The 16040-nt window shown below is 43.0% G+C and overlaps 1 protein-coding gene and 1 long non-coding RNA gene across 9 annotated transcripts in view; one reads left to right on the forward strand and one right to left on the reverse strand.

The window, feature by feature from the left end:
• The window catches only part of LOC141373702 (uncharacterized), a 113433-nt gene that overhangs the window by 84836 nt on the left and 12557 nt on the right, over positions 1–16040 (forward strand). The window lies entirely within an intron of this gene.
• SCHIP1 (schwannomin interacting protein 1) overlaps positions 10190–16040 on the reverse strand; it is a 531518-nt gene continuing 525667 nt past the window's right edge. For all 6 annotated transcript variants that reach the window (XM_073897989.1, XM_073897987.1, XM_073897985.1 and 3 more), the window contains 2 exons: positions 14801–14894; positions 10190–10831 (listed from right to left, as the gene is read on the reverse strand). In XM_073897989.1, coding sequence (XP_073754090.1) covers positions 10780–10831; positions 14801–14894 — 146 coding nt within the window. In that variant the 3' untranslated portion in view covers positions 10190–10779. The remainder of the gene's footprint in view (positions 10832–14800; positions 14895–16040) is intronic.

Genomic DNA, 16040 nt, shown 5'->3' on the forward strand with positions numbered 1-16040 from the left:
ACCTCACTCTATTTCAGGGCATAGTCCAATGTTCTACTCTGGTGGTCAGGAAGAGAAACCATAGACTCTACAACAGAAAAGCCAACAAGCCTGAACTCCCTTCCTGGATGGCCATGGGGCACATGTATCTTAGCCCAGAGTATATTGTCTGAGGTTCTGAGTGTTGTCACTGTTAACACCTATTCAAGTAACTGAGGAGAGTCAATCCACACCATAGGGGCCCCTTCAGCTTGGTGGATTATCTGACATCTTGTATTCAAGCCCTTTCCTCTTTTTTTTTTTTTTTAAGATTTTATTTATTTGACAGAGAGAGAGAGAGAGAGACAGACAGAGAGCACAAGCAGGGGGAGCGGCAGGCAGAGGGAGAAGCAGACTCCCCACTGAGCAGGGAGCCCGATGTGGGACTCGATCCCGGGACTCTGGGATCATGACCTGAGCCGAAGGCAGACGTTTAACCGACTGAGCCACCCGGGTGTCCCTCAAGTCCTTTCCTCTTAAAGATGCTTGTAATTTTGTAAACAATTAATGGAAAGTTAGACCTTAAGCCGCTCCTCCCAGTTCGTAAAGCTCATTAGGTTGTGTTATCAGATGGGCCTAATGTGCTTCAGAATTGGCTTTGCTTCAGAGGCCTTAATGAGAACATCAAATTTCAGATGACGGCTTTTAAGACACCTGCAGTCTTGAAAAGTCATGGAGTTTTAAGTTGTGGCATCAGTCTAAGAACTTGTGAGGACATGGTGGTGGGGAACTGCATAGGAGAAGAGAAGCTCGAGGAGGATTTCTCCAACAGGTGGGACAGCACATTCATTCATTCACTCGTTCAGCGTATATTTGTTTAGCCTCTGTCGTGCCATTTGCAGAAATGCAGATAAATGCCCTTCCCCGCTCTCAGGGAGCTTATGTTCTGGCTGCAGGAAGGTGAAAATGATGACAATACTATGCAATTACCCAAATGAAGACACTGTTGGGACAAAGGAGAATAAACAGCAAATTCTACGTAGGGAAGCGAAGGAAGACTTTCTAGAGGAGATGGCCTTTGAGCTCAAAACAGGGAGGAAGGCAGTTCAAGAATAAAGAATGTCATGTCTCCCTGGAGGCCAGGGGGAACTTGGGATTAACAAGAAGCTCAGATGCCACCCACTCAAAATCGGAGAAGTGGCTTGAGTTAGGCTTGATGGGAAGACGAGTTATTACGTCCAGGGGGGGTCTGGCTTCAGACACAATCCAAGAACTCATGGGTTGTCGTCAGTTCTTTCTCCGTATCCCCTACCGTCTCTCAGCCCTGCTGCTCTCCTCAGCTTCTGATTCAGCCTCTCTCCAGAGGAAATGAGATGGCTACCAGACTCTTATTTTCTCTGCGTAGCAACTCCAGTATCCATATACCAATTCCAGGGAAGTTTCTCATGGCCTCTGTGGGGTCACATGCACAATCATAAACCAATTATTCATGGAGGTTGGGGGAATGGGGGTTCCATTCTGGGTGACTGCCTGGGCCATTCCTATGATTGAGGGGGCAGGCACCAAGTCTGACAACTCCAGCAGAACCCCAACAGAGAGTTGGGAAAGAGATCTCCAAGGAAACTAGAAAAATAGACAGATGCTGGGAATGTAAAAAGTGTAGCTCTACCACTGACCCCAAGAGCAGAATTTGATTACAATATGGCAGTGGAGATATGGAAGAGATGATAGACAAAATAGGTCTTCAGGGGCTATACTTGACATCGAGACTTGGTTTTTGCTCTCCTGATCTTCTGAAAAAAATGGATTTCTGTCTTTGGCAGCTACCTTCTCCCAGTGGATGCTGCCACTGGGAGAAGATTGGAAGTATTGGTAGCCAGAGAGGGCTAAATAAATATATAGAGATAAATATATAAGTAAAAATAGATAGATGATACTAGAGATATTTATTTGTTTATGATACCTTTCTTGGTCCCTCCAAAGAATTTGAGGCAACTTATAGGAATAATATAGTAAACTAAGAGTCATATTACCCCAGTTCTTATCCAATTTATTATAAGTGGGCTGCAAATGTAGTTCTTTTCTTTCTGGAAGCCAATGCAAAGGGGGCAACATTATTAGTCAAAAAGTTTGCAGTGATTGGGCACCTGGGTGGTTCAGTTGGTTAAGTGTCCGACTCTTGATTTCAGCTCAGGTCATGATCTCAGGGTGGTGGGATTGAGCCCCGTGTCGGGCTTCACACTGGATGGACATGGAGCCTGCTTGAGATTCTTTCTCTCCCTCTGCCTCTGCCCCTCCCCGGTTTGCATGCTCTCATTCTCAAATAAATAGATAAATAAATAAATAAATAAATAAATAAAATCTTTTTAAAAAAGTTTGTGATGATCATCAGAGAAACTTGATTATTATTGATTCTGAAACCTGAAAAGGAATATTTCTCCGGCACTCATAAAGTTGTCATTGTGTAAGGTTGTAGTAATATCGTTCTGTCAGTAAACATAATAATACAATTTGTGGGGATCTTAGAATGGTTTTCTGTGGTGGCTAGTATCATATAGCTAAAGCATTAGTTAAGAGAAGAAAGGTACTCTGTAACAAATCCAGGATATTTTGCAATCTTGGAAAAGTCTTGCAGAAGCCAGGTGAATCCAACAGTTAGACGAGTATTAGCGTTTATTGAGCTGTGAATCCCTTTAGTCAGGGCATGGGCTCCCCGTCATTCTTAGCGTCTTACACCCAATTTATTTCTGTTACTTGTATTACCAGTCTAGCCCCTAAATGCATGTGCATATATGACTTCTGGAAGAGATGTACATAACCCAGCGGTCCAAGTTCCCCTCCACACTTCTCCACCCACATATCAGGATACCGTGGTATCTCCCCCCCCCTTCCCAGCTGCCTATTATACTAGTTTATCAAATGCCCCTTCCATTCTCCTCCAGTCTTCTTTGGGAGAATCATCCCATTCACCCCCTCCTGCTCTTGGCTTCGGGACCGGGAAGGTAAAGCTACCATCTTCCTAAAGACTCAGCACCCCCACTTGCAGTGTGGTGAGACCGATCCATGTTTTTGGATTGTTTGCATGACTGGCCTGGAAACTGAAGCCAAAGGAATTCCCAGTGAAAATGCTTTCATCTTGAGCCAAGAAGCCTGGGTAACTTTGAGTTCGGAATGACCATAGCTGCTTGTCTCGGAAATCTGAAGTAGCCAAAAGATTTGGCTTTCATTTTCTGGTGTGATGTGAAAGCAACACTGCTTGCCTAAGTAATGGGTAGTGGAGGAAAATCCATGCAAACACCTGAAATGAGAGTCATTTGTACATGAACTCCCTGCTTTCTTTGAAATTCAAGATTCTGAGGATGAGTGAGTGTATTTGGCTCCAGCTAGTAAGTACAGAGACTCCAAAGATGTAGGAAGGCAACTGCGAGGTTTTAAAGAAGTAGCTAACTACCTCAGACGGAAACCAACTGTTGGATGATTTTATCGTCTAAGATTCTTGACAATGAATATAATTTAGGAAGTGATACACATGTGTGTACTTTTAAAAAGAGGAAGTGGGCATTTAGAATTTTTATTTTAGTGTATTGGGGAGAGCATTGTTAGGACTATATTGGCACACCAGCTATGCAAATCAGGGGGTTGGGCTGACCATAAAAGAAACAGGAGAGAGAGAGAGAAAATAAGACTTGAAATAAACTGAGATTTCAAAATCTTGGGGGTTTATCTAGGACTCTTTTTGATAAGGGGCAAATGGACAACAAATTTCAAGTGTAGTCATAGAGGGCATAATTAAAAACTTTAATTTTTAATTTTTTTATTGTTGGATTTGCCCCTGTCCTGCAAACCTCATTAATTTATATTTCCTTAATGATCCTTGCCTATTTATGGGGAGGTAGCCCCCAGATAAGCTTGGGAAGTAGAGGAAACTTGAAAGAGGTTTTTTTTTTTTAAATTTTATTTTATTAACGTTATGTTAGTCACCATACAATACATCATTAGTTTTTGATGTAGTGATCCATGATTCATTGTTTTCGTATTCGAAAGAGGTTTTTAATTGTTTAGGTATTGCCTACAAAATTCATAAAACCTCAGTTGTTCAGCCCCTCTCAGGCTGCCTTGGACAAATGCCTTCTAGGCCCCAGCACTCCTGGGGTGGCCCTGGCTCTAAGGCTCACCCGGACCCACTGTGGTGACTGAAGAATGTCCTCCCAGAAAATGGCCCCTCCCTGAAAGGCACACTGGGTAGCTCTGCAGCTCTGACTCTCACAGAGGCAACACCCCCAAAAGCATCTGCTTGGCAAATGGGCTCCAGGCACCAAAATGCATTGGAGGAAGTGGAGGTAAGGCTTGGAGTGGAGCCGCTCCCATCAGCAGATGCTGTCAGGGCCCGGGGGTCTCTTACTGAACAGCATTTCTATTCTCCTCAGTCCTCACATTCACCTCTCCTGCCCTTGGCCTCGGGTCCAGGAAGTGAAAGCTCTGTCTCCTTAAGGACCGGCACCCACACTTGCAGTGTGGGAGACCAGTGTGGGAACTCCGAGAAGTCCCATGTTCTCTTCCACTCCCACTCTTGGTTTAGCCAGAACTGTAGGGAGATGGATTTATTACTCCCATACAAAACGTCCCACGCATAATTATTCCTCCTGAGGCATGTATTACTTCCCTTAAAAAATTACTTGGCCTGACAGAGTTGCCTGGCACTTCATTCTCAGTCTGATTTGCATCTGAGACAATGACATTTCTTAAAACCAGCCTCCTTAAGCAGAAGGGACAAGAGTCCTTCGCATCAATGGAAAGAGGAAATAGATGCTTTGTGATAGATTAGTAAAGTCCTTTCTCCTCTTTGCCTGGGAGAGTCATCACCATTTTCACCTCGAACCCTCCTGTCTAAATTGCTCTTAAGGTGAAGTATGGGCTCCCGGCTGTCTTTGAAATGCCATTTCTAATACGTGGGGATGCTCTGTGACCTAAAAAGCCCCCTCACAAGGTAAGATGACACGTCATTACAGACTGTAATTTCTACCAAGAACTAAGAGACATCTGGAGTGAAGTAACTTTATGAGGCAGAAAATTAAAGAACTCACTTCCAGCCTCGTCTATGCTCTACCAGAGTCAGGATACACGCCACTATTTTCTGCAAAGCCTAAAAGCAAATAAGATATTGATTGAATATAAAAGAAGAGAGATGCTAGTAGTAAATAATCACCAAGAAAGTTTGAATGCCTAGTCTGGAGGGTGAGAGTAAAATCTCTTTTCCCATAAGTATTGCTTTTCTACCTTGTATTCTTATAGCATGGTGTAGGGAAGTAGATTGAATAGTTTTTAAACAAAGGCCATGTTATAACCACAAGCAGAATATTGCTCTAGAATAGAGAAAGGTATGAAGAAAATTATGCTATGGCAAAGAATTTCTTACAACCAATTAATTAGTTCTGGTGACTTGCTTCCTACTAAAGCTATTAAATGAAATACTTTTGGATTCTCATCTCAGAAATTAGGAAGATACTTTCATTTTGCATAGCCAGACCATGAATTCATAAATTATTTAATATAATGTTAATTTATACTGACTACTGACTATAAACCTCTATTAAAATATTCTGGAAAACTCACTACCCACCAACCTATCTCATAATGAATGTGTCATATCTTATTTAGAGAAAATAAATGAATGTCAGTGCAAAAGGTAATTGGGTTTCCTGAGCATCAGAATTCAGCCGGGACAGTAATAATCAAAATGTGGTCTTGAGGGTTGTAGAAACCCAAGGCTCTTCCAGATGGACACCGAAGTATCCTGTAGTCACTTGATAAATATTTATTTCTAGCTTCATAATAAAATCCATTTTCTTGTTTCTGGCATGAATTGTTTGTTCATGACAAATCTCATTTTGGCCCTCTCTGCTTTCTGCCAAATGGCTGGAGAAAAAGAAAGAATGAGGGACAGTATTTCAACTAAACTGAAGAGGTCTATGAATTGAAAAAGCGTAAGTCACTGACTAGAGAAGATCTTCTAGATGAAAGAGGTGGGTCTCTAGCAGTCATGTGGCTGATCGTTAAGAACACAGGGTTTGTCTTCACAGACCTGGGTTTGTGTTCCAGTTCTTTCTTAAAGCACTGTGGCTGTTCTTGTTTGGACTCGCATTAGTTACAGTAATGCTAGCCATTGTAACAAGGAGATTCGATGCTGTGTAATGGCTCAGACATAATCACAGTTCATTTCTCACTCCTGTAACTGCCTGAGGCAAATCCTATAAGCAGCAGGCAGCTGTGCTCATGCAGCGAATGCAGGAACCCAGACTCCTTCCATGTTGTGGCTCTGCCACCCTCTAGGTCCTTGGGATTGCAGCTGGTGTAAGGAGAAAGAGAATGTGTGAAGAACACAAACCCCTTCTTAAAAGCCTTGGCTGGAATGAAGACACCTCACACCCACTAACATCCCATTGGTGAAAATCCATGATGGGTCGCATCTCGACGTAAGGGGATGGTGAGTGGGAAATGTAGTCCTTGTCTGTTCAGCTGCTTGTCAGGAAAAACTCTGTTAACTATGAACATGATGAGGAGGCATACATTTTGGCAGACAGCTGGCTATATCTGCCATAGGGCTGTTTATCAGAGATGATTATGTGGAAGGGAAGTCGCTGGATTGCTGATGAAAAGTTCGGAGAGGAGAAGGATTTAAGAAAGAGTCAACCAGTAATGGGGGTGCAGGCTTGAGAACAGTGAGATTAAACCTGGGTAAAAGCCAGGTCAAGGAGCTCATCTCTCAGCTAAGAGGAGAGGCATCAGACATCAGGAAGACTAGAGTGCCACCAGTTAATGCCAGTGTCAAAAGGGCGGGTTCCAATGATCAGAGACTTTCTCTTCCAGGGAAGCCTCCCTACTTGGTTCTGCGCTGAGGGCTATAGTTACTGGAGTGGCTGAGGTTGGCCTCTACCCTCAAACAGGAAATGGAGAAAATCCTGTATTCAGGAAGCAGATGATGGTCCTTGGAGGCTGTGTAATACACACAGAGAGAGAGACAGTTGTGTCAAGGAAGTGATACCCATGCTCTTTAAAGATGAAATGATGATAGATGAAAATGAGTTGGTGTTTGTCAGAACTTCTCTGCAGAGGCCTCACCTGGTCTTTCCTACTTTAGCTTTCTGTAATCTGAAGTATCTAAACATGATACCAAGTAACAGTTAAAGAAAAATGAGGTGATCACAGAATGAAAGCACAAGCAGATGTTAAGTACAAGCATGCTTATTGATTGCATCATTGTTTTTAGTAGCAGAAATCTGGAAAGACCCTTAATGTCTATCATTTAAGAGAATGGCTGAAGGGGATTACTATACAGCTAATAAAAAGAATGGCTTAGATCTGTATATACTGACCTGGAAGGATGTCCACGGGTAAAGCAGGTTGCAAAGCCCTGTTTGATGTGATCCCACCTTTGTATAAACAAAGTGAAACACAAAACCTATGTGTGTGTATCTGTTTGTGTAAGCATGGGGAAAAGTGTGTAAGAATACATTCCAAGTTTTAACATTGATATTTGGAGGAGGGAGGTGTTAGAGATTGGAGTTTTTTTTTTTAATATTTTTTAAATTTATTTATTCATGAGAGACAGAGAGAGAGAGAGAGAGAGAGAGAGAGAGAGAGGCAGAGGGAGAAGCAGGCTTCCCACTGAGCAGGGAGCCCGATGCGGGACTCGATCCCAGGACCCTGGGATCATGACCTGAGCCGAAGGCAGACGCTTAACCATCTGAGCCACCCAGGCACCCGAGATTGGAGTTTTTAACTTTTTCCTTAAGTATCTGTTTTGTAAGTTAATGATTAATAAACAAGAAAAAAAAGACCCACAAGGGTGTTTTAAATCTCAGAAACTGGTAAAATACAGAATGCTTCCTCTATCCAAACCCTGATCATCTACTTCTCCTTTCAATAATTATTTATTGAGGATCTACTGGGTGCCAGGTGCTTTCATGGACATTATTTTATTCAAGCTTTAGAATAATCCCAAGAGATCTTATTTATAGGTGATAAAACAAGAGAAAACAGAGCTTTAGTAACTCGCTCAGGGTCAAATCACTAGGAAATGGTAGAGTGAGCATTTGTGCCCAGGCCCTCTGGCCCCAGAGCCTGTGTGCTCGTTTGGACTTCACGCTCCTAAAATCAGGAAGAGAGGTGGCCCAATCCCCTATCTCTGAGGTCAGGGATCTGAGCATTCTAACCAAGACTGGTTAATTAGTAAGGGTCCTAGTTCATGAACAGAAGGGTGACCTAGAGCAGGTCAGAATCCTGTTGGGAATAATCCCAGTCCTTGCTGAAAATCATAAGCAAAAAGACTGGAAAGACCCAATCTTGAAAGAATCCCCCTGGACGTGAATCACTTGGTGACGGCTCTACGGGGGCAGAGAAGTACACTGGCTATAATCTTCTTGAGGGTCTCAGGGTAGTGGGAAGAACTGCTCTACTTTTGCAAAGAACCGCTTTGTCCCCAGAGGTGTTTTCGGGGGCCCTTGTGTGTGTCAGCTCATTCTCTTCCTTCTCCAGTTAGGAGCTCTCTGGTTATGATTATGTGCTTCCAACAACTGAAGAACTGAGAGGCCGTGGGTTTCTTCAGAATACATTTCCAGCCAGAGATAGCATTGTGGAAGACAAAGAAAAAAACTGATTTCTAAGTTTTTATTGGAATTGGCAATTCTGGCAAGGATTTAAAAAACTAGGATAGTTTCTCTTGGTGGGCTGAGCGTTAGTGTCGAGTCTCGAGGCTGTGGATGACCCAGGAGGCTTAGGTCATGCTACTGCGCTTCTGTGGGCACAAACATTTTTGTGGCACGCTTCCTAGGTCAGCTCCAGAAGTTTCAAATTAGTAGGAATGTGTTTTAATTAGACGAAATCGTAGATATTTCAAAAATAGTTAAAGAAAAGCTAAAAAAGAAGAATGTCTAAGGCAGTGGTTCTCAGTATGAGTATCGTGTTCAGGCCACACCCTGGACCAGTTAAATCAGTATCTGTGGGGCCAGTGGTTTCTACAGTTCCCAGGTGCTTCCACTGAGCGGCTGAAGGTGGGAGCCACTGGCTTACTGACCAATATTCTCACCCAGCTGCCCCCCAGCAAAGGTCCGGCAGCTGGGCCTGTTCTCAGGGCTGAGGTCACTCTGGGAGATGACTGACAGCTGATGCAGGACTCCGACGCTCAGAGAGGACCCCTCTTTGGGAACCACCCTTCACTCACTGGTGAGCAGCCTATCCTGCTCAATAACCAACTCACAAAAGCCAGAATATATTCATGGGTTGTAGTATTTTTCCATCCCAAATGAAAATAACTTGATTGAGGCCCATAAAAAATGATTCGTGTTACAACTTTAGGTTACCTATTTTATTAAATAGAAGACTGAAGTTTGGCAACTCTTAATTACTCTTACTTAAAATATCTATGGGTATTTTTAAGAAAGGGACAGGTAGACAGTTGTCTAAACTTCTATCTTCATGTTATGTAAGTGATGAATCACTAAATTCTACCCCTAAAACTAAAAATAAAACAAAATAAAATAAAATAATCTTCAGATTACATCATGGACCAAATAATGAAACCAGGTAGTCTGTGGGTGGTTCTGGAATGTTGATTGCACATCTCTGCTTTAGTTTATGATTCTCTAATACCTGCATGGACATTAGCGAATTATTCCGTTTTGAAACTCTACTTATTGGGGAAAATCTGTAATCTACTTTAGACTTGGCAAGTTTCTTCATGAGACCAAATAGAAGTGGTTAAAATCTGAAACATGGCAACAACTGGCCTCGGGAAAAGAGTAAACGCAGCATCATTTGTTCATGTGGCAAATTTGGTAAATGGAGTTTTGATGTGGTAACAGGCTCTAACAAGACCAGGAGCTTGTAAATGGTAAAGCGCTAACATTCCAGATTGATAACTGAGCATTGACAGAAGTGGTGATGTTGCTGAGGTTGTCCTCTTTGGATCACACACACACACACACACACACACACTCACACACACACTCTCACACACACTCTCACACACACTCTCATACACACACACACACACACACACACACTCCACACCCTTCACAGTCTTCCTGTCAGTTCTCCACATTGCTTTCCTCTGGAGTACTTTATCTTTTTCACTGACAAAAGCTTCACGGTGGGGAGTTCAGTTGAGGAGGTGTGAAGAGGTTAGAAATATAGCCAGTATCAGGCTTGCTAGTGAGCAAAAAGACATATCCTATGAAACAAAGTTTTAATTTTTATTTTACATATTTATACATAAAACTTTCAAGGAACCCTCTGAATCCAACAGAATGTTAATAGCACATCTAAAAATGAACTTCAGGTAGTCAACATTCACAAAATGTTGAAAACTGATTAAAATGTACGTATTACGGAGAGCTACAACTTCACTACGAGGCAGGCATGTATTTCTGACTTGTATAGATAGCACCATCATTTACAGGTCTTCTTTAAAACTACAGTGAAGAATGAAAGTAGTCAGTGGTAAAATACTGCTCCAACTTCAAATCTCTAAACAAATAAAAATAAAGTCAAAACTACCCTCTTTGAGAACCACGACTTGTGATGGTGTCAGTACTGTACATTTTTTGTAACAATATTTTATTAAAATGCCTGACATTTAGTGGCACAGTAAAAAAATTAAAATAAATTAAGAAGCAAAGGCCAGTCACTGGACGTTAAGCTTCAGACATTATCAATGGCTAACACTGATATTCATTTGTTTCTGCGCCACCTTTAGAAACAGCATTTTTACAACCACGGAAGCAAAAGAAATTCTAGCTTGTCCTCTCGGTCGGATGGCTTCTTCTACTTGGCAGGCATTTTCTCTGCCATGTGTTTCTGCTGACTTTCCGCATGTCTGTAAAATGAATCATACGATCATTTAGTGCCAAGGGGGAAGATTCAAACTGCTTTCTAATCCACAGTTACAACAATCCCCCAAACGGAGGCTCAGAGTTACAGTGAAACCCAGAGAATTAAGTAACAATACTTAATCCAAATGGCTTTGCCCTCTTTAATTGGTATATTCTATGTACGATTCCATTTATTGAATAAGCCACTAGATTAACCTGAGAATGGTAGATGTCACTAGTTCTGAGAGAAAAAGCACGGTGCTTAAAAAAAAGAGAGAGAAGTGTCTGGGAAAATACAGCCAACAAATGTTTCATGTGTTTCCACGTGCCAGGTACTGCTCCTGGTGCTGTGAATTTGGCGGTGAGCAGACACTCAGGTCTTTGGTTTCGTGGCACGTATATTCCAGGGGAGAGGAGCAAAAAAGGAACAGATAGCAAAGAAGGAGATAGCAGATAGAATGTAAGTGCTAAGCAAAAAGTCTAGACAAGGTGTTGTGACAGAAGGGAACCGCATGACTGCTTTATCTAAACATGCACACAGACACAAACATAAGCATTCAAAAGGCTCTTGACAGAAATTAAAGCCAATAATCCAGTTCCCCTCTCACAAAACCTAGTCTTCCTAACAAACTGTGGGTCTCTGGAGATGCCAAGATTTTCCATGTTTGCATACTTCCCCCGGCTCCCGCATTAGTCTTAAGGGCATGATCATGGTAGTGAGAGTAAGTGGTAGAATGGGAGGAGTCTTCTTAGTCACTGAGCCCTATTATGGCCCGTGAGCCCCACATCCAGCCAACCCAGCCACTGGCCAGTGGAGACAGAGGGGGAAGAACGGCCAAGCTGATGACATCACCTGACTAAGTGTGCTAATTAAATGTTTTCCCAGAGAGTGGTAGGGTTTGACGTCTGCAAAAGACAAATGTTTTGAAGGACAATTTTAGGAATTTATAAATTTGGCAAGAGAAAGCATCTAAGGCTGTGGTTTCCAGCTGTAATCAAAGGCTCAGGGGCAGTTTTTGTGTGCTGCCTACATTTGGGTAGTCAATGACGTCAAGTTGAACTCACTCGTTTTGTGCAGAATGTCTCCTATCAATGGAATAGGGGAGACAAACCACAAATACTTTCAGAAGTAGGGAAGTGACAACAGTGTCCTTGCCACATTCAACAGCCCACAAATAATTGGTGATATTCATTTAACAATAAAGGAACTCGAGAAAAAGAGATCAGCCCTTTATTCCTAAAAAAATATGCCCTTCAGCAGACCCTGTCATGGCCCTGTTTATGTGTATAAAACAGCCTTGATCACTTTCATCAAGTAGCTTATGGGACCCCCTTAAATTCAGCTCAAGAAATATTTTGATGCCCACTGAGCTAAGATTCCACTGTAGCTAATTAAATTATAGTTTCTATAGCAGTTCAAAAATATGTGTTCATGTGAGTGCACACACGTGTGCATGCACACATCAGCGAGGGGTTTTTCTGAGCGAGAAGGACAGGAAATAGCTTCAGAAAATATTGAAAGCTGGGTGTTATTTTGAGACATACATACATACAAGCAGGAATTGCATTAGCATTTTAAAGGAGGGAAAAGGTTTTAGTCCATAAAACTAAAAGGTTCTCATCAACTATTTATATGAAAGTCCTTATTAGCATTTGTTTGACTCAAGCCCCCCACAAGGACTCCTTTTTTAGCAACAGTCATTACCGAGGACCTGTGCCAGGCAGGCACGGTCCTAAGGCTCTGGGGACACAGCAAAGAATGAAAACAGCCTGGCCTCTGCTTTAGATGGAGGAGGGGGCTGTGTGCAGTGAGTAAGGAGAAACAGCAGACGATTTAACACAATATGATTGGGCTCCACATGGAAGGGATGCCATGTTGCCAGGAACACAGAGAAGGGGGTCCTACCCCAGTCTTGGGGGCTGGGGGGGGGCAGTCAGGGAGCACTTTTCTAAAGAGGTGTTATTTTAGCCAGTACGTCTCAAATTCAGCTCTGCATTGGAATCACCTGGAGAGGTTTAAAAAAATCCGAATGCCCAGGCCACCCCACGGAATCATTAAATCAGGATCTTCGGGGTGGGACCCAGGCGTCAGCAGTTTATAAAGCTCTCCAGGTGATTCCAATGTGCGGCCGAAATTGAGAACCACTCATCTGCATTGACACCTGGAATGGCAGAACGTCTCATTCTCCCCTGGACAGGCGAAGGGGACAGGTGAATGGAACTTCCCAGCCAACTGCCCTCAGCCTTCTGGGATCTGGCTGCAAAATTCTGACCTTGCCACCTTCAGGTATGTTTAAGTACCCTCAGATCCCCCCCCATGAGCAAAGTTACAGCTTGCAGCCAGGAAGGGACATAGAAACATCTCCCCACGTGCTCCACTTTAAAGGGTTCCTCTAACAATTTTAAATTAGTAAACTCCTCTTCTTTTCACCCCACGGTTCTGTTTGCCCTGTTTCCCATGATCACATCAAACTTAAGGACTAGCTTAACACCCTGAGAGCAGAGAGGGGCCTCTCGGCGACCCCCTGGTGATGAGGAATGCCAGAACTGCTTTGAGGAGCAGAGGAAAGGTCTCTGCTGTCACAGGTAAGTCACAGCGTTTACAAAAGAGCTCACATTGTTTTTAGAAGATGCAGGTTTTGGTCTTAGATTTCACTAGTGATTTCCCATAATCTTAGTATCTATATACAAATTTCTTAGACGAAACAAAAAGGGACGTGTCTTACAATTGCTGGGGCAGTGCCTGAATACATGGGTAGATGGCAATAATATTATGTGAGTGTTATTGTGATATTTTAGATACAGACGAATATACTAAGAAGGTATGAGGCCTTCTGGCTTTTTGTTTTTGTTTTTTATTAGGGGCGAGGCAATACAATATCCAAAGCATACAACACAGAGTACTGGCCATAGGTCTTTTTTAAAGAAAAAGCCTAGACATAGTTCTATAGCATTTATTTTGCTACCCAGACTATTTTTATGACACTGAATTTAGAAAAATATTTTTTTACCCAGCATTACAATTGAGAAGAGGTCCTGTGGTAGGTGCTAAGTGCATTTTCCCTACATATATTTTCAAAGCTTCTCTCAGATGGTTCTGGATCCTGTGGTTAATTCCTTATGTTACTGTGACATGCAGCGTTCTTTCTCTCCTTGGGGAGCCTTCTACTCTCTGAATCCCATTTCTGGGATTAATAGTAATTATTATCTCTTGGTTTAAAGACTTCGTATGTACAGTCTCAGAAAAGGTAGCAAAGTAAATATGAGATCATAAGAACGTTCACAGTATTTCATATACTTTATATACTTAAGAGGATAGGCTTTTCTACAAAGAAAACTACTAAGAAATGCAAGATCTTGACTGGCCTTAGCCTCCTTTCCGTATCCCGGTGGGGCGGGGGTGGGGGGAGGCAACATTCTTTCCCTCTGTATAGAGGGGTGCTTGGAGCCAGGCCCAGCTGGAAACTCAAGTCCTGGAGTTTCCTCCCCAGTGAGAGCAATCTGGTGGCACTGGTGCGGTGGAAAGATGCCAGTGTCCCTGCCTTCTGGACATGGCAGGTGCGAGCGAGAGCTGGGTGGCAATCACCACACGGCTGCTCGTGTGCTGGACGCGTGCCAGCATGGAATGGCTTAGGGCTGACTGCCCAGGGGAACAGTCCTTCAGGAAAAAGTCCTCCTGGGCCAGAACTGCTGACCTGATTTCGGTGGAGGTGTAAGAAATTCGAATGCACTGGGAGGGCGGTTGTGAAAAAGCAACACGCGCACGTGTGTGTGTGTGTGTTTAAGCAATGCATCTGGAGAGGAGTTTTAGCCACTTCCTCTCCATCTCAACAGCTGACACCAGCAGAGATGAGGTGAGTTACTCATGGAAGTAAGGGGAAGGAGTTCTCTAGAGCTTGCTGTTGCCTTAATTCTTAAACTTCAGAGCCCCCTGGGCTTCTTCCCTTCTTCAGAAAGGGTGAGGCATCACTGACCTGGTCAAGTCCTCAATGTCCACCAGCATGGCGTCTTGCTCTGTGTGCAGCTCGTCTCGGATGAGGAGCAGCTGGACCAGCTCTTCATTCAAGCCTGGAGCAAAGAAAAGGGAGCATTTAAAAAACGGATAAAACTGTGTCTAAGTCACAATGTGCAGCTATACGGACCCATTACACGAGCTACTTTTGCTAAGACTTGGAATTCTTCTATTAGCCTTTCACAAGCCCAGGAGAATTCCTCAGTTTGAGAACATGACGAGTTTGCACAATTACAGAAGTGTTGGAAGAAAAGGACCACAGTTTGAAGGATTTCCAATGACATTCACATTAAAGTAGGAAACGAAACCGTTAGTTGTTAGGGAAATAGCTTGCTAGAAAAAGCAGGGTTTTGTTTTGCGCAAATGTGAACAAAAATGTCTGGGGCATGTTAAGTTTTCCACCTTCCGTCTTGAGGATGCTCCCACCCCCAACAGCTGGAGGGACATCCAGCATCAGCAGAGGAGGGGCCTCAGAGATGCTCCAAGGCCTCCTATGGCCCACAGAAGCAACAGCCCCAGGGCGGGCTGTTCTCAGTAATATCTAAGTCCTATCTCAAGTTATGCAAAAGCCAGGTGCGTAAGACCTTGAAATCCCGGGTGAGTGCCAAGGAAAAGATTCCTTAGGGTTTATGCTGGGAACCAAACACACAGAGAGAGAAACATTTCTAATCCTCCTGAAACCAGTGCACTGGGTGAATTTGGCTCCTGTTCCCGAAAAACAGGAACGAGCAAGGGGCTCTCTGATTTTTTACCCTTAGATCGAAGCTTCTAGGTCCCGACACACGGACGCATGGGCCATAGCGTTCACTTAGCAGCAAGAGCTCTGGGCCCAGAAACAAAAGAAAGGAAGGAGGTATTCAGCTAGGTCCTCCTTGGAAATGCTTTTAGAGATCCTGACTTCAAACGATGCACTGATCTGCCTTTAGTTCAGACTAGTTTCCAATTTAAAAAAAGGAGGGAAAAAAATCATACAAAGAGGTCTAAATTCATCGACTACTGAAAGGAGCTAGATGATAATTTTAGTATTTAGAAGCCTAAGGAAGATGTTTCAGTGATAAAATATCAGAAAGCCTTTAGGTCCTTGAAAGAATTATAGTCCTAGTAATTTGCTCTCAACTAAAATCAAAATGTAGTAGAATTAAAAAAAAACCACCCTGTGAATCTATGGTTTCTTAATTAGAATGTCAAACCCTTTCTCTTGA

This window comes from Callorhinus ursinus, unplaced genomic scaffold (assembly GCF_003265705.2).
Source record: "Callorhinus ursinus isolate GAN/ISIS: 27379988/994484 unplaced genomic scaffold, GSC_fseal_2.0 scaffold1, whole genome shotgun sequence".
In the NCBI taxonomy this organism is placed as follows: domain Eukaryota; kingdom Metazoa; phylum Chordata; class Mammalia; order Carnivora; family Otariidae; genus Callorhinus; species Callorhinus ursinus.